The sequence below is a fragment of the Plasmodium berghei genome, assembly GCF_900002375.2.
Source record: "Plasmodium berghei ANKA genome assembly, chromosome: 11".
NCBI lineage: Eukaryota > Apicomplexa > Aconoidasida > Haemosporida > Plasmodiidae > Plasmodium > Plasmodium berghei.
Genome location: NC_036169.2, coordinates 1346545 through 1366202, shown reverse-complemented (window position 1 = coordinate 1366202; position 19658 = coordinate 1346545). Strand labels below are relative to the sequence as shown.

The following is a 19658-nucleotide window of genomic DNA, read 5'->3' as shown; positions in this document are numbered from 1 at the left end:
ACCATATTCATCCATGTACACACCCCATGCCCTCTAATTATATATATCAAAATTAAATATGTGTGCATGCAATATGCTAAATAGTTGTCTTGTTTTTTTTTTCTTCGAGCCACAATATTTAGACAAAAAGGTTTGGTAATAATATATAAATAATTAAAAATAAAAAATGGAATAAAATAAAAACAAAAAACTCGTGAATATTTTATATTTTAAAAAATCAAATTTATAGTATAAAAAAAAATTGGTAAATCATATGCAAATATAACGAAAATATTATCACATAGTATATATTAAACTATTTTATATATTATGGATAAAACGGGGTAATAATGTAAACATTTTTTATAATTTGTTTAATAAATAATTCAAATATGAAAATATAAATAATTTTCCATAAATTACAAATGAAATTAACAAAGTTGCAAATTGTTAAAGTACCTTTCAAAAAAAATGTACCCAATAAAAACATAAAAATAAAAATCGAAAGAATATCACACATGGTATATATCAATAATATAACTTAAAAAATATAAACATAATCATGCATATACATAATGAATATATGCATGCATATATATAGCCAGATATTCATATAGGTTAAACATATATATTTCCCTCTTTCAAATTATCTATGCAAACTTCCGACACCAGCTGGGGCAATTCTCAATACAAATACATTTCCTCGACGTCTATCCAATCGGCTAACACGTTCATGAGCTCGAACATTAGATATTAAAATTTCCCTTATGTCATCTATAATTTCTCTTTTTACTTGATAAAATGAATGTTTTAAGAAATCGACATTTGTCTCAACAAATGTTGTATCTATGACATCCATATCTAACCAAGCATATTTATCAAAAGAGAGATAATAAGTATCTTTTTTATTTATTGATGATGAATAATGATATTCATTATTAATTTTAATTGGGTAATGCTGACTTATTGAATTTAAATTATAGAATTCAGGGGGTTTTCTAGTTTGGTATAATAATCCTTTTAATTTTTTAAAATAATCAAATAATTTAAATATTTTTCTCGATTTAAAAGTGTTTAAACTTGCATCGCTAAACTCTATTGCTTTCATAAAATTCTCATTAGTAAATTTTTGAGAAATATCCTCTGATATATATGATGCATTATTATGGTAGTTATACATAGAATATTTTGTATTACTTTTATTGTTATAATAATTTCCAGTAATAGATACATTGTTTTCATTAGCAATATCGCACATATGACTACTATTTTCAACTATATCATCGTAATTATTATTTTTTTTTTTTGAGGGTATGCTTAATGACTCATCACCACTTTTTTGTATCGAATCATTTGTATGAAAGCTTTGTAGTTCATTCTCTTCTTGAATATTCTCGTTTTGATTATTCAGAACTTTAGATTCAACATATGATGAATTTGCAAATATAGGGTGATCATATATTTTATATTTTTCATTATTATATCCTGTGAACACATTATTAAATTCTACAGTTCCATTTAAACAATCTTCGTAATTGTATATTTTGTATAATGGTAATTTTAATTTAAATATACTTTTTCCGAGACATTTTTCTCTGTTCCATGTTTCAGAATATCGTAATGCCTGGTCTCTTGTATCTCCATACATAACAATATGATTACAATGACTCCTCAACAAAAAAAAATCTTTTTCTAAAAATTTATCTAATGGATAATCTGGATTTAATAGTATAATAGTTTTAACAATAACCTGTTTTTTTTTGTTTTTTTTATTATTATTTATTTTTTTTTTTTTATTCGGTTCTTTTTTTTGAACATTTTTATTGGCATTAATCTTTTCTCCTTCACCATTTTCTTCAGTTTTATAACTTTGAAGATTTCTTTTAGTTTGAGTTATATCACTATTATTGCTACTGACAAGTTTGTGCTCTTCAACATTATTAATATTAGAAATAGTAAAATAACTATTTGTGTTTAATTTAGATTTATATGATCCTTTTTTATCATGTTTAGTATCTGAAAACTTTGGATTATTAGTGAATTTTCTTTTGCTATCATTTATATGTTTTCCAAATTTTGATTTTTTTTTTTTTAAAACATTATAAAATAAGTCATCGTTGACACAACTAGCGAAACCATTAAAAAAAAGCCTTGACCCACAAGAATGACTTATTATATGCACATTTTTAATACCCCAATTAATAAGATCTTGAATAAATTTTTTAAATGAATCACCTAATATGGCCATTTCTGATCTTTTCTTTGCTACAGGGTATGAAAGAGCTGAAAAAATTCCCCACATAGAACCTTCCCAATGAAAAACAAATGGTTGAATATAAGACGGTAGTTTTGAAAATGACACTAAATGAGCTAATTGAGAACAACCATGATGCAACTTGACATTATAACCATGTATATATATAACAATTTCATCAGGTATAATATTTAAATTTCGCTTTAATGATAAAGGCTGCCATCCGTCAACTACAATTTCCTCTTTATGGTAATGTCTATAATTTTCCCATTCGTCTTCTTCAGCAAATACTTGCGCAATTGTTTTATTCCTTTGTGAATTAAATGGTGTTAAATTTGCACCATTAAAGCTGGCTATTGAGTCATTTAAATTTTTCATTTTTTTAACTAATGAATTAAATATTTTTGTATTTTCATTTTTCGGTGGTTGTTTCGAAGTTATTTCGTTTTCGTTTTTACTATTTGATGATGCATTTAACAATCCATTTGTTCGATAACTTTTTATAAAACCTTCAAGTTGTGTACTTTTCTTATTTTTAAAATGTGCTTTTTTTAATGATATATGTTGATCATATTTTCTATCTTTTAAAATTAATATACTTTTTGTGTATTTATTTTTTTTTTCGTTTTCTTCACTATTATAGAAATTCATTGATTCGTCATTCTTATTATTTACATTCGTAGTTAATTCAGATTCGTTATATGATTGTAATATACCATAAACATTCATGTTTTTGTTTATTCCAAACTTTGTGTTTGTATTGATGTCAATATGCTTGCTACTTTTAATTTTATTATCATTACTAATATTTATATTACTATTTTTATTATCCATAATTGGATTTTCAACTAAACTATCGTCTCTAATGTTTTCTTCGCATACCCCATTTTCCATTTCAGAGTTGATATGTCCTTTAGTTCCTATAATAGACTTCTTTCTGAATGTATGTTTTAAATTATTAGTATATGCATCCTCGTTAATGAACATGCCATCATTAGACTTTTTTTTCTTCGAAATTTGGTGAAAATCAATAAAATAGTCGTTATTTTGTTCGTTTTTTTGGGAATCATTATTGTTGTTCTCACTAATCAAATTGATATCGTTGTCATCTTTGCTGGATTCACTGATATAAGCAGATTTATGAACTTCAGTTTTTTCGATGTCTTTGCTCATTTTGTACAGATATATATTATTTGTTTCCGTATTTAATAATCCATCAGAAATACTATTAGTATAATATGAATGAGATAGAAAATTATTTTGAAATAAATTACTTTGGTTATCATTATTATTGGTAACATTTAATTGGGTATTATTTATTATTTTTATATTATTATATACTTTTTTATTATCAATACCTAAAAATTTATCATTATTTTGATTTTTTGAATTTATATCACCTGTGACAATATTATCATTAATTTTTTTTTTTCCATTATTATTTTTTTTTTTCCCCCATCTTTTTTTGTCCTTTTTAGGGATATTCACTAACCTAATTACTACTTCATCTAATATACCATCTTTTCTTTTTACAGGACTAATTCTGTAATAGTTATGAACTTTTAAACTCATGGTGACATGATCTAATGAAATCATACAATTACTTAAAAAATTTTCGGTTGGTGTACTACTATTTACTTTTAGCATATTAAAACACCATTTTAAATCGTAGGTCAAGGTGTCGTCATGTGTATCTTTTAATATATCGTTGACTATAATATCATATCTATTACTTGGCAATCTTCCATTTTCATTTTTAGAAATTTTCGGATTAAAAAAATGCGTTAAAGGAAAATCACTAAAAAAATGCCCACTAATAGAACATTCTGTACATGATACACCATATCTAACATCAGACCAATCTTTACCTATACATGCCGCAAATCCAACTCTTGTATTTACAAATAATGATCCAGTGCCAACTTCTTGTGAAATAAATGGACCAACTGGATATCCATGAAACCAAAACCCTCTTAGCTTTTCACCAAATGAATGATCTTCTATCCATTCTCCATATCCATGAGGTTTTCCATAAATATCTGTTCTTCCTTTATATCTTAATTGATGGCTAAATGGTGCTTCATTTATATGGTTTTGTCGCATTTTTAAACGTAAATTTGAAAACTTTTCATAAAAGCAGTTTATAAGGCGATAAAAAGATCGATATGCACATAAACATAAACAACAAAAATCGTTTCCACACATTCCTGCAAAATCATTATACCGACTTATAGTTATATTTAATTTATTCGTTGATATTTTTTTTTTTAATATTCTGCAATGTTCGGTACAAGGGCAAAAAAATCCATAAAGTGCTAAAATTGGACCAATATATATTATTATTTTTACTATTATTATTAGAGATAATTGTACTATACCGTATATCATTAAAATGTGTTCACCTTTGGAATTTTCAATTTCTTCATTATTATTTTTATAAAATATTAATAATACAGAAGCACATATTATAAATATATAAGATGCATATATAGGCCAATGTAAACTTAAGCGTGTTTGAAACTTTGCAAACATTATTACACCAATAATAGCCAATGCTGCCTCGACAAAAAATACAAATGATGTTTGAATTTCAAAACTTATACTTAATTTATTATTCTCAAGAGATATTTTAAAATATTCCCACGAAATTAGTATTAAACAAAATAGTGTTATTATAAAAACGATCTTTTTCGATATCGGTTTTCTTATTCCGTTAAATCGTCGTCTAAGTCGTCTATAATCCATGTATCGAATTGTATATATAAGCCAATCCATATTTTTTACTTCATTACGTGTGTATTTTTTCATTTTTCCATCGATATTACTTTTTACTATGCCATTCAAATTATCTATCTCGTCATTATTATTAATTTTTTTTCTCCTTTTTCTAATAAAGCACAAACAATTTTTATTTTCTTCTAATTCAGTATTGCTAAAATTACTTACATAAGATTCATCACTGTCGCTGTAATCAAAATAATCTTTCTTTAAGCTTGTTTTCTTTTGGTCATATTCTCCAAAATAATAATATTCGTCTTTATATTTGTTGTTAGATATGCTTTTATGACCTGCATTATTATGTAAAGGATAGCATCTAGAATCATTGCTATTTGTCGAAGTGCAGTTTAGCGTACAATTATTAAGTTTGCTATTAATTTCATCATTATTTATGCTTATTGAATCTGTGATATCTTTTTGGTATGATTCAATATGAATATTTGTTTTATTTTTTTTTAAGCGCATTTCATTTTTGCTCAATTTTATATAAGCATTTTCATATTTTTGATTTAAATAATTTCTATCATATACATCAATTTTTTCAAAATTTTCATTTTCTTTATTTTCGTTATTTTTTAGTGTGAAACTTTTATCTTGTATTTGTTCACTTTCTTGCTTAATTGCCTTTAATAAGTTCGTATCAACTTGAATCAATTCCTTCTCTTCATTTTTAATATTATCTCTATTTTTTTCATAACTATTATTATCAATTGGTAATGAACTATTGGTATTATTGTTTATTTCTATTTGCTTTCTTGTTATAATTTTCCCCATATGCCCCATTGTTTTATTCTCCTTTGGAGCTTTACATTTTATTTCATTACTGATAAATTGTGAATCATTGACTCCACTAGTTATATCTTTGTTATCATTATATTGCGCATTTTTATTGCCATTATTATTAACATTTTTATTTATGTTCATTTTTTTGAATTTATATGTTTTTCATTTTTATTTACGCCGTGTCATATTCAAATTTTATCTTTTCTTCTATTTTCCCAATGTTTTTTGTTTCTTCATTGTTCTTTTTATATAGCTTTTTATATCTTTCAATTATTGAAAAACTAGCTGCACCGTTATCTCAATAGAAAATATATTTATATATATGATTGAAAATTTTATACGCTTTTATTTGCTATATCGATAACAGTATGTTTTTACTAAATCGAACCTTTTTTCTATTCGCATATATAATATATAATTTTTCAGTAACTTAATTAATTATGAAATGTTCATACTTATTCAGTTTAGGGATGATTTATATGAAAAAAAATTCTTGATTTTATAATTTTTTTACACACCTTTTTCTGTTATTTTTCATGGGCAAAAGGAAGAAATTAAGATTAGCAGAAAAATAATTAGATAAGAATTTTAAAATTATTATAAAAAATTCAAAACTATGTATATTATCACGCTAATGCTAAAAATATATACATTATAAATGTTCAAAATTATTTAAAAAAAAGAAAGCTTCCAAATATAATTCCCCGTTTTATTTATAGCACATGATTAATGATACTTACAAAAAAAATTTACAAAAAAGGCATACTCATGCATTATACTTTTAACATATTCATGCACGTATATATAAAAATGTATATACATTTTTGTTTTGGAAAATTTTAATTTTTATGAAAGATTTGTCATATGCATATTCAAAATATCATATAAAGATTAAAAATATACATTCATTTTATATTTTTCCTTGATAATACATTCTTTAATTTAAAGCCCTAAAAATTATAGATGGGCTTCTTTAATTTCGCGAAATATATAATCTTCAGTTCGCATAAAAAAATTTATTCATATTATTTTTTTATCTTCATTTTCACGGATATTTTTAAGTTTGCAGTAATAAATCTTCATCACATTTGAAGGTGCTATCATACCTTATTGTATTTTTCATAGTCTCAAATTTCCGCACACACATAGTTACATGGTTTGTCATTAAATGACAAATGAATATGTTATGCCTAATTCATTTATTATTTCATAAAGTAATTACAAAATTATTGCCATCTATATCTAAAATGAATTTTCAGTTTACTTGGTAATACTGGTTTTACTTTTTTTTTTAAAAATAATAAGAAATTTGTTGTATTAAATTCATCCAGTTTTTGTCCAATTTGCAACTTTTGCAATCTAAAAAAATATGATGAATTCTATTTCCATAATTATCAATCAAATCCTTAATTTTATATCTAATTAGTAATTCGTTTTTAGTAGTTTCATCTATATTACTCACTTCGTTAAAAGTATTAAATACTAAAACTATACAAGATGTCTGCAAGCATTCATCATTTAATAATAGACTTATGAGTGAATTGTTTTCTGCTATTGCTTCATCTGATATATCCATTATGTTAATAATGTATAAAACAGCATTTACCATTATGTTCCGATAAATCAGTTGCCATATATTTCTCATCTACAAAAGGTGAAGTAAAAAAAGTTGAAAAAAAACAGCTTAAAAATAAAAGATAGAATAAATAAATAAATAAATAAGCAAAAAAATAAACATCAATAGAAACTAACTATAGTGTTTCCTGAAATGTCCCAAAAGCCAATTCTTCCGTTCATTAATTTAATTTCTTCATAGTGATATGATATTGTTGGTTCCATGCATGAAGTTATATTTGACCATTCTTTTATGAAAAAAAAATGCACACACATGTTTATATTTTTTAATATATATTTTGAGCTAAAACATATGCATGTTCAACTAAACATATATATTATTCTTTCAAATACTTTAGACATGTTTTCTAAATTATTTTACTAACCTGGTATAATGTTATGATATAATAATGTTGTTTTCCCTGACCCACTAAGGCCTAAAATTAAAATATTATATTTTTTAGCATCAGGGTTCTTATTTTTTATAACATTGTTAGTTGCAACGTTCCCCATTTTATATACAAAAAAATGAATGTATATTATAACTTTGAAAATGCATCATTAACATTATTTTTTTTGAAATTTTTTTTTTAGGGGTATTAAAAAATGTTCATTTATTTTAATTTAATTTCAATATTTTGATTAAAAATGTATATGCGATCAATCTAAAATAGCATGTCTATTGCGTACGATTTTCACATTTTTATGCATACTTTGCTTAAAAAGAATTATATATTATTTTAATTGAACCAAAAAAAATCATGCTATAAAAAAAGGAATAATACAAAATAAACAAATTTTAATTTGTATACACAACAAAATAAAATATCACATATATAATTTCTTCATATAAAAATTATCACCAAAAAAACACAGCAATATAATTTTTTCATAAAAGTTTACAATTGCACCATTCATGTTCTGTGTGAAATAAAAAAAAAATCCTAGAAGTCCACAAATGAAACATATGTATATACCGAATAAAAAAAGGAAAAAATAATATATATAAATAAAAAATAGGGTGGCAAAGTATATGAGCATATTAATGCATGTATTCAATATTGTTATTATTATTTTTTTTTACAACCCACGTTTTCAATTAAATGCCAAATTTCCACCGCTGCCCTAAGTTATGTATGGCCTTTATAAACAATTGAAAAACGCGTATTTGTTGTTTTCTCCTAATAAATATTTCATAAGTTTAATAGTAAATTAGGGGATTTACAAAAGTATCAAAGGTTATTGACACACTTTGTTTAAATTAACAAGATAAGTATCTTATATGATCCACCTAATCATATCGTTTTTCTTTTATTATGTTTATTATACCATGTGTCCTGCTTATTGAGAACAAGTGGACCACCATTTTTTCTCTCAGATTCATTAAAATTATTATTACATTTAATGCCATCCCGTGGATAAACATTATTCCCACCATTATTATTACCGGTATCAGATCCATGATTTTCTCCAGCAGTATATTCATTCCCCTTAAAATTGTCAAGGTAATTATTTTTATTATGATTATCATTATCATAGTATATTGATATGTCATTATTTATTTTTATTGTTTCCTTCTCAATAAAATTTTGAATATTTGAGCTATTATTCTGTCTATAAAAATTATACAAATTTGTGTAACTTTTTATTTGTTCTGAAAATTTATTTGTATTCATTAATTTATATATTAACGATTTTAATAAATAAACAAAGTTGTCGTTTTTATTTTTGATTAAAATTTGAAAATTATCATTAGTATATTTCAGTATAGAATTAATTTTTTTATCTAAATTTTGTTCATTAAAATTGGTGGTGTATTTACTACAATCGGTATGAGTATTATTAAAAATAATTTTTATATCAAATGAATCTAATAAATTATTATTATTTTTTAAAACATAAATTAAAATTGATAAAATATCATTTAACTCTGTTATATTAGGCATTACATGAAAATGCATGTTTTCTAAAAATTCTTGCTCATATTTAAAATTTGATAAATGCACAAATTTGAATAGTCTATTATCATTTATAAATTCTTTAAATATATCATAATTTTTATTATAGAGTTGTGAAATTTGGAAATTGCTTTTGAATTTTAAGCGTAATTCTCTTAGTTCACAAAAAATATCCTTAAAATAATGTTCATAAGAAAACTCAGAATTAATTAAATTTTTGGCATTGTAAATGTTGTTAACATAATTATTCTTATTATATGTCTCTCTGTATTGATTTTCAACAACATCTTCGTATTCTTTATATATATAAAGTATAATATTCTGAAATAAATTTTCATTAATGCTATTTACTAAAATTCCATAAAAAAAGTGTTTAATAACATTATAGAAATTCCAGCATTCTATATTTATGTGTTTCCAAAAGTTTATATTAATGTCAAAATGGTGTAAAAATATATACTTAATTTTATATATCGTATTTTCATTGCTTATATCTATTATATTATCTACATTATTTATATTATTATATATCTTATGCGAATCTGTATCATCATCATAAGTATCACCATAATCTGAAATAACGCCATTAGTTAATTGCAAATTTGAGTGTAAAAATTGTTCTTCCTTTTTATTTTCGTCTAATTTTATTAGATTGTGAATCGTGTCTTTCTCACAATTATTATCTATAATGGAAAAATTGTCATTGCTATATTTCTTATTAAATTTTACTGTGTAACTATTTATTCTATTATCATTGTCATTATAAATATTGTTAACTCGATTATAATTAACCCTTATATCATCCTTATTATAATCACAAATATTTATAATATCAATTTTATTTGACATTGTATGTGATTTGCTATTAGTATTAATATCATAATATTCTACAATTTCAGATATTATAAGAGCTAACAAGTCTATATTCTTTGAATTGATTACAATATAATTTTTATTTTTATCTAATATATTTAAAAATTTTGAATGATTTAAAGAATAAAAGATTGGCAAACTTTTCAAATAAAACATATTATTACTATTAAATTTAATATTTAATAAAAATATATTTAAAAGAACATTTATATCATTGTTATTTAATATCCCCCATTTTAGATATTTAGCATTTTTATATAATGATAACATAAGATCTTCATAATCATTTATTAAATATTTCCCAATTATTGTATTACTCAGTAATTCTGCATTACATATTTTCCTATACCCCAATAAAAATAATATTTCTTCGATATTATCATCTTTAAATTTGTTTCCTATTATGTTTTTTATATCGCATATATTATGAACGTACATATATTTTTTGTCTAATTCATCAGATTTGTTACTATCAAGGGTTATTAATAAGCGAAACTCTTTTAATTTATTTAAAAAAATTGTTCCTTCGTTTTCATTATATAGTTCAACAATCATATGTAACAATGATTTGTTGTAAGCGATTATTTTGAAATCATATGGAATTTTTATTGCATTGTACATGAGACTCAAAAGACAATCTTTTTCTTTGCCGTTATCATTAACTATGATATCACCTATTCGATTAATATTCGGACATTGGCTAATTATTAAATCGTTATCATTATTATTATTACTATTGTTTTTGTCACTATCCATATTCAAAATATGTTTATCATCTTTACTTATCAAATTATAATTTTCTTTGCAACTATCATCCAATAGTTCAGTTTTGTTATATTCATTCATATTAAAAGAATTACAATAATGAAATATATGAGGATAAATATTTCCATTCAATATGCTGGTTAAATTGTCGAAGGTCAATTTAACTATGATATTTGCATCTATTAATAGAGAAAGACTATATACTGAATAGAAATCAGCATTTATAAAAGTTACCTCATTCAAATTAAATAAGTAAAAATATTTCGAATAATATATTTGACTGTTTTCACTGTATTTAATAAAATTGATGCAATCAAAATTATAAAATAAATCCGAGTTAAAATTATTATTTTTAATTTTAACAAAGTTATTTACATATGTAAATTTTGTGTCTCTAAAATTTTTATTATTATAAAAAAAAGGGTGAAATGTGTTGGTATTGTAATCAATACTTTTAGTATCATCATCTTTATTGCTCATTCCATTAAACCTCTCCAAATCGCTATTTACTATATCACTAACTATTTCATAATTTTTTGTTTCATTGCTTTTTACATCACTTTCTTTTACTTCATTATATATACTTTCCTCTCCGTCTTCCCAATCCACGTATTTATGTATATTTCCTTTCAAGTACGATATGTCGCAATACAGTATAACAAGTAATGATATATTTGTTACGCATCTTACTAATCCATTAACTGAATTATTTTGTTTAAAATCAGAAAAAACATAATCAAATAAATACAAAATTGTAGATATATTTTTTTCGTCTAAACACTCTTTTATAAAATGCTTAAATGCTGAAAATGTTTTTTTTATTGCATTTCTTAAAAGTACAGGTGTTAAATTGCAAACTTTTCCATGGTTTTTATTTTGATTTGAATCATTATTTATAGTGGTTTTAGAGATATTTGGTTGATCTTTTTTAATATCTAAAAATAAATTATTTTTGTCTTCTATGTTTTTTTTCTTTCTTTCATCATTAACATTTTTAATATCAAATTCTTTATCAATTGTTTCAGATGCATTGCCTTTATTCCCACTCTTATTATTATTATCTTCATCGACCATTTTATGCAAATGAATAATATTGTCAATTTCAAAATATGGCAATAAAATAGTTAGACCTAAATCTAACATAAAAAATGTTAGCGAGTTTAAGTATTTGCAGAATGGATATATATTAATACAGTCATGCATATTGCCCCAATAAAGTGAATATATATTATCCCTTTTTTTTAGACAGGGTAATATCTTAAGTTCATTACAATTCATAAATACATGTTTGATAACATGGGAAAATAAATCATTTTTATCATAATTTTTAGGAATGAAATTAAGATATTTACTTTTAATAACTTTATAAATTTCATTGAAGTTTTTTATATCATTTTTATTTATTTTGTATATATAAGAAAATGCCATGTTTTGTTTGTCATAATTAACATTATTAAATTCAGAATCATTACAAATATTTGCTCGTCGATTTGTGCAGTTTTCTTCTGTAATTACATTTAAGGTGGTATCGAAATTTGCTGTTTTTTTTTTCTTGACCCATTTATTTTTGTGTTTATATAATATTTTGCTTGTATCATGTTTTAATAATTTTTTTACAGCATTTCTATGAGCTAGCTTTAAAAAATTATTATATAAGTTAGATATGCTATTTATAGCAACTTCAAAATTTTTTATATTTTTCAATTTTTTTATGTTACAATTGTTCTTCAGCGAACTCCATTTAATATGCATAGGTAAGTTATCAATAGTATAAATTACATTCAAATTCTGGAATAAAAAATGTTTACGAAATAACTGATAATGCTCAAAACATATAGATATACCTACATCATTTAAAAAGCCTATTATCCACCTGCTTGATTTATTTCCACTATATATTTGACATTGTAAAAACATTTCTAAATTTTTATTTACAGTTGAATTAAAGTTTTCTTCATCATTTATTTTTACCATATTTCCATTTGACTTACTTTCTATATTTTTATCACTGTCTTCTACCTCTTTACGATTTTTGTAAAATTTTTCTCGTAGCTGAAAATGATTTTCAGACATTGTTAAAACCAAACTTGTTAATTGCTCTACTTTACCATCAATTTTTATAAAATTCAGTTTAACAAGATTTTTCGAAAAAAGTAAAAATTTTTCATTAAATTTTTTACATTCTAAAAATGCTTTCTCAATACATTTAATATGTGATAAAACTGTGTCATTTTTATACATACGAATTAATATAATATTACTATAGTCACTATTATTCGTTTCGTTTTGTTTATTAATAGAGAGCATTTTCCCAAAATTTAATTCCGTTTTACCTTTGTAAAATGTGTTCTTATTTATTTCTTCTATTGCTTTATTATTTTGTAAAACTGAATGCATTGTATTAAATTTTTTTATTTTTGACTCCTTATGTTTGAAATTTGCAACGGTTAATGGTCTACAAAGATTATCATTGTTATCCTCATTTTTTTTATCATCTTGAAAATAATTATAGAAAAAAAGTTTTTTTAAAACTTCTTTGTCCTTATTATTAAAGGAACAAATTTTCTTGTACAATTTCTTCTTATTTTTTTCTTTATCATTTGGTATTTTATTTATTTCTGAAAGATCAGTACTCTTTATATCACCATTTCCATCCAATTTATCTACATTATCAGGAAACATACCTAAAGGATTTACGCCCATATTATCTATACATAAATTATTTTCATTTTGTATTTCTGTATTAGTGAATTTATTTTGATAGTTAAAATTGCTACCATTTATTTTCTCATTACCATTATTGCATTCTTCATTAACTTTAGGATACCATTCAAAAAATTTATTATTATTAAATACCAATAAACTGTCTAATATGGAAGAAAAATTTTCGAACAGATATAAGCAAATTAAGTCAGTGCAAGATTTAAAAGATTCCGTATTATTATTTTCTGCATTTATATATTCTTTATAATTTGAAATATTGTGAGTATGTGCATATTCAATTAAATCTTCTTTATTAAACAAAAAATCTTCGTATATTTTTTTTTTTACTTTTATGTATAAATACATGCGTGCCATTTTTAAAAAAGGTTTTGGAATATAGTTTTCTTCAAATATTCTCTTATCAATAATAAAATTTACATCAAAACACCCGATATCATCTAAAAAATATATTAAGTTTTTGATATCTTTAAATAAATTTGGTTCACTTATTTTATTGCCCTTATTTTCTACTTTTTTTTTTGAAGATTTAATGATAGAGCTTTCTTTATTGTAAACTTTATTTATATTATTAATTTTATTTTTTAATGTCAAAGGGAATTTCCTTTTTAAACTGGTATTAATATCTACAACGTCTTTGCTTTCCTTCAATGGAAACTTGATTTGTTTCTTGTCAACAATTGTTGATTTTGTCATTATTCTTTTATTAATATTGGTAACAACTGTTGTGGCTATACCTTTCTTTTTTTCTGCATTAAATTTGGAATATTTTCGAGTTATTGTTGTGGTCGACGAAAAATTTATACTCGACTTTTTCTCTGCAGTTTGTGATATTTTTAATCCATCTTTAACGGATTTAATATTCATTTTGTTACTAATTGGATAACACGATTTCAGAGTTTTTTTTCTCGCGATTTTAGGGACTGATCCTGTTCGTTCAACTGTATTTTGTTCTATTGTTTTTATTGGAATATTCAACAAATTAATAATATTTTCTTTAATATCCTTATGAATCACGTTTTTCTCCTTTGAATTTTTATATAGAACCGAATTTTTAATATAAATACACTCGTTTTTTTTTATTAAAACATAGTTAATATTTGGTAAATATATTTTTTCAAAGCATTTGCATTCTAACGGTTTAATTAAGCTTTCACTACTAACCATTTTTTTATTATATAAAATATTTGAATTTTTCATAGGACTTAATTTTTCGATTTCTATAAAGTTAGGTATATTAGATTCGTCACAAATCGATATATCAATCATGTTTAATGTATTAATATAAGACATTTTTAATAAACCAGTTAATTGCATACTTTTATCTTCTTTAAAATTATCATCATTTATTTTATTCTCATTGTTGCGACTTTTTATATTTTTTTTATTGTTATTAAAGCTATTTCGAATTTTATTTAAAATATTAACCAATTTAGAATGTTTTAATTTTAACTGAATTCCACTAAGACTCATTAAATTGGGGTATTTTATTTTATACAACTTTGGCAACTCACATATAAACAAATTTAAAGGTATACAATTTCTAAGAAAAAATACATTGTTACTTTTCCAAAGTTTATTTTTAATAAAAATAAATTTACTTTCTTTAATAAAATTTTTAAATCTTTCATACTCTTCAGTTTTTATATCTTTTTTATTTTCTATTTTTTGACTTATTGTTTTCATTTTATCATTTTCTTTTATTTCGTTACATGTCTTATCGTTTATTTTATTTTCAGAAAATATCAAGTGTTCAAAATATTCATAAATGTCTTCATAAATTTTAGAAATATTTTGAAAACGTGTATTTGCAGAATTGTTAATTATTATTTCAAGATGATTTATCACATCATTTAATTGTGGCTTTTTCTTTAATTCTAGCAATTCGCATAATTTTGGTGATACCTTTATGTTGTCAATACAATAACACTTTTTTTTTAAAAAAATTACATTAAAATATTTCTTATCATATCCTTCATTTATTCTAATAAAATGCGTAATATTTGTATCATCTATTTTTTCTATTATATCATTGGAATTGTTATTTTCCGCATTAGCAGTATTATTGCTTGTAATGTCATCATATTCAATTTCGAAATTTCCTTTTTTTATATTATTACAAGAATTGCTATTTAAGTCGGATATGTTACTATAATTTAATTCATTATTATTAATAGTTTTTATTGTGTCTTTTTTTTTCAAATTACATGAAAAATAATTATGAGATTCTTTATTTTTTGTTATCTTATTATTAATCGCTGCATCATTGTCCAATCGAATATAATTATAGTTTTTACTTTTATATATTGGTAAAAAAAATATATTTTTTAAATCATTTAATATTGCAGGATTTTCCAAATCAATTATATTTTTTTCTAATTGGTAAATTATTTTATTTAAAATTGTAATTTTATTTTCATATGTCATAGTACTAAAAAATAATTTATCTAAATCTAATAAAATATCATGTATATTATCATTTAATTTATATTCTTCATAAATAATCGTTAGACCTAAAAGCCTGAGTTTTTCAATGTCTTCATTTTTTATTTTATCCATAAATTCTATTGATATTAAATTATCATTACTAATAGTATGTCGGTTAATCTGATTACATATATCATATTCATCTTGTATTTTTTCATTATTGCATTTTATATCTATAGATTCTTTATAATATTCCTTATCTACAGTAAATATTAATTCGTTGATTTTTTTTAACTTTTTATTCTGATTGGGAAAACATGGAATATTTCTTAAATCGTCTACATTTTCGGGTTCTAATTGTACAAGATAAACTAATATAGGCAAAAGGTTTTCAAAATGCACATGTTCAATATTATTTATAATTATTTCATGCAAAAATTTACACTTTTTATTTTTTTCTAACATATTTTTTACTGAAATATTTTTATGAAATAATTCTATATTATTAATAATATCATTAGGAATATCTTCTATATATCTTAGATTATACCCCAATATTTTCTTGATTAAGTTATCACTTTCTATTTGTTTACTTAGTACATTCAAATAATAATATATAGCAGTTTTTATTTTATCCTCTAAAAAAACTATATTCATTATTTCAGAGTATTCCATAATATCTAATATTCCCATCTCAAATATATTTTTTAATTCATTTGTAACAAATGTGCATTCGCTAAAATGCATCCATTTCTTCCCATTGAAAATTAATTTTAAGTTTTTTTCCTCATCAAATATTTCATTATATATTGAATATATAAGTTGGTTAATTTTTCCTTTAGATGTAATATCTAATAAAGGAAAGTATGAAGAAAAATTATAATTCCTATTCGAAATATTTTGTTCTCGTAATAGTAGCAAAAATTCTATATATGCGTTGCATATTAAAGGAATAAATCTATTATTACAAATATCACTTATTAATATATTTTTATTATTTTCGTCTTTTATATAAATTGAAAGATTTCCAAACAAATTAACAACACTTGTAAACACAAATTCAGAAATATATAGTTTATTATATATATCAATATTTGAGATTTTATCGTATAATTCTTCATGTTCTTTATACAAAAAATATATACGCAGCATGCTATCATAAACAGTGTTATCTATTATATCGTTGTCGTATACAATGTATTTAGAAAAAAAAATTTCAGTACTATATTCTATACCATAATATTTTATATCCTTATTTATAAATTTTTCTCCTTCTAACGCAGAAATATTTTTATATTGTATATATTTTTTCCATTTTAAATTGAAATTATGATTAATATTCATATGAATAATTTTTACGTTTTTACAATATATAATAAACCATGCTGTGGAATTTCTTATTTTTTCAACAAATTCATCTTTTTCTGAATTAACTTCAAATGGTAATTTTATGAGAGATCCCGTAAACGAATCAATGGTTTGTATATTTAATGATTTAAAAATATTTTTCAATTTCCCATTTTTTAATTCACAAATATCAATATTACTATCATATCCTTTTCCATTATTTTCATCAGTATTACTACCTGATGATTTACACATAATCAATTTATTTTTTGTTCTTTCGAATTCTTCTAAATTAAATGAAGATTCATATATACTCATTCCTAGCATTTGGGGAATCATATTAATGTCAATTACTTCATCATAAAAAATATATATTTCAAAATATTTTTTATCATTTTTATTTCTAGTGTTATTGCCATCAATAGGATAATTTTTATATTTTTCTTTTTCAGCTATATTAGAATTCAACATATATTTTTTCTTACCATCTGGTATTATACTGTCTAATTGGTCATTTGAAGCATCTTCATTTTCTAGCTTTCTGTATTGAATTACATTGTCATATATATTTTCTTGAATAATGTCATTTGATACAGTATTAGGAAATTCATCGAAAATAAAAACCTTAAAACACTTAGCGCTTTCCAAATTAGAACTATCTACATATTGCAAAATACTTAAATATTCATTTATTTCCTTATTTTTAACGTATATTTCTGCCAAATACTTGCATTGGTATAACTTTATATTATTCATATTTATAAATAAAACTGTCTTATTCTTATTTTCATATCTCTAAATATATGTTAGAAGTTTACTAGTCAAATAATATACTATTAAATGGTTTTAAATCAAATAAATTAATAGGGATGCATAATTTGTTATTTTAGGGTTACAAGTGTAAACTATCAGATGAAAAAAAACAAAATAAAATAAAATAAAATAAAATAAAATAAAATAAAATAAATAATAATAAAATAACCATACACCATAATTTCAAATATATAAATTTTTGAATGTATCGAAATAAATCATAATGTAACGCAAACCAAATAATATCCAAAGAACATTATTAATGATTTATTTATTTTTAAAAAATTGTAAAAATTAAAATAATATATATTATTTTAATAATACATTTGTCTCATACCAAATTACTATTTTTATTCATAAAATGTATATATAAATATTTATGTGTGTAAATAGAATTAAGTCTAAAAAATTAATATATAAAAATAATAAAATATGTTTTACACATAAAGTGCATGAAAAAATATAAACGGCGTTATACAAAAAAATTGCATAACAGGATTTATATAATATTATGTTATATCAAATTATAAGCAAATTAGGCGTAAACATTCAAATATTAGCTATCATAATTTATCATCTTACATAATTTTGCAACAATATTCCTTCATTATTTATAGTTTTGTTATGTATGCCCTTTTAACACACTCTACCCATGTATCTTTTATGAAAATTAACATTTGTGTAAACGGTTATTCGTTTTTTTATTAAATAGTATTATATTTTGCCCATTTGTGAGAATACATACACATATATACAATGATTAACAAAAACATAATGGAAATTTCAATAGCATAGTTAAAATATAACACATCAAACTACATAGTTCTTTTCTCATTTTATTCTGAATGCTCATATATTATTAAATATGAATTGACTTAAAAAACTCGGACGATCATAACTGTTTCTTTCATTTAAATAAAGTTGCTTTTTCGAATGAATATTCACAAAACTTTTAACATTGAAAAGCAAGTAAAAAAAAGTAGAATTTACTATAATTAAAATATAATACATCTCATAATATGAATTATAGAAAATGCTTATTTGGTAAACATATATAATATATATTGCAAAGGGCAAAAATTGAGTGTCTATTATTTCTTCAGGGTATATATCTCTTATTAATTTTACTAAATGTTGTATAGCATATTTGTATAAAAATATCTGTATTTTAATTTGTTCACGCATGGAATTATGTTCATAATGAATTCAATAAATAAAAGGAAACATATTTTAAGAAATATATAATCCATAAACAGGTTAATAAAAAAATTAAAGTCCTTGAAATTATGATCGCAATTAACTTTATATGTACCATTAAGCGAAAATAACATTCTTAGAAAAAAAGA

The 19658-nt window shown here is 22.5% G+C and overlaps 3 protein-coding genes across 3 annotated transcripts; all 3 read right to left on the bottom strand.

Annotated features, from left to right (window-relative positions):
* Positions 1-625: 625 nt before the first annotated feature.
* PBANKA_1136100 (conserved Plasmodium protein, unknown function) lies at positions 626-5935 on the bottom strand (the record flags this gene model as incomplete). The annotated part of the gene is made up of 1 exon (XM_034565919.1): positions 626-5935. One exon carries the CDS (start codon positions 5933-5935, stop codon positions 626-628), a length of 5310 nt encoding a protein of 1769 aa, XP_034422568.1.
* A 1150-nt stretch (positions 5936-7085) lies between these two features.
* PBANKA_1136000 (ADP-ribosylation factor, putative) lies at positions 7086-7921 on the bottom strand (the record flags this gene model as incomplete). Its single annotated transcript, XM_034565917.1, has 3 exons — positions 7086-7439; positions 7547-7656; positions 7795-7921. 3 exons carry the CDS (start codon positions 7919-7921, stop codon positions 7086-7088), a joined length of 591 nt encoding a protein of 196 aa, XP_034422567.1.
* A 782-nt stretch (positions 7922-8703) lies between these two features.
* Positions 8704-18255, bottom strand: PBANKA_1135900 (conserved Plasmodium protein, unknown function; the record flags this gene model as incomplete). Its single annotated transcript, XM_034565916.1, has 1 exon — positions 8704-18255. One exon carries the CDS (start codon positions 18253-18255, stop codon positions 8704-8706), a length of 9552 nt encoding a protein of 3183 aa, XP_034422566.1.
* Positions 18256-19658: the final 1403 nt, after the last annotated feature.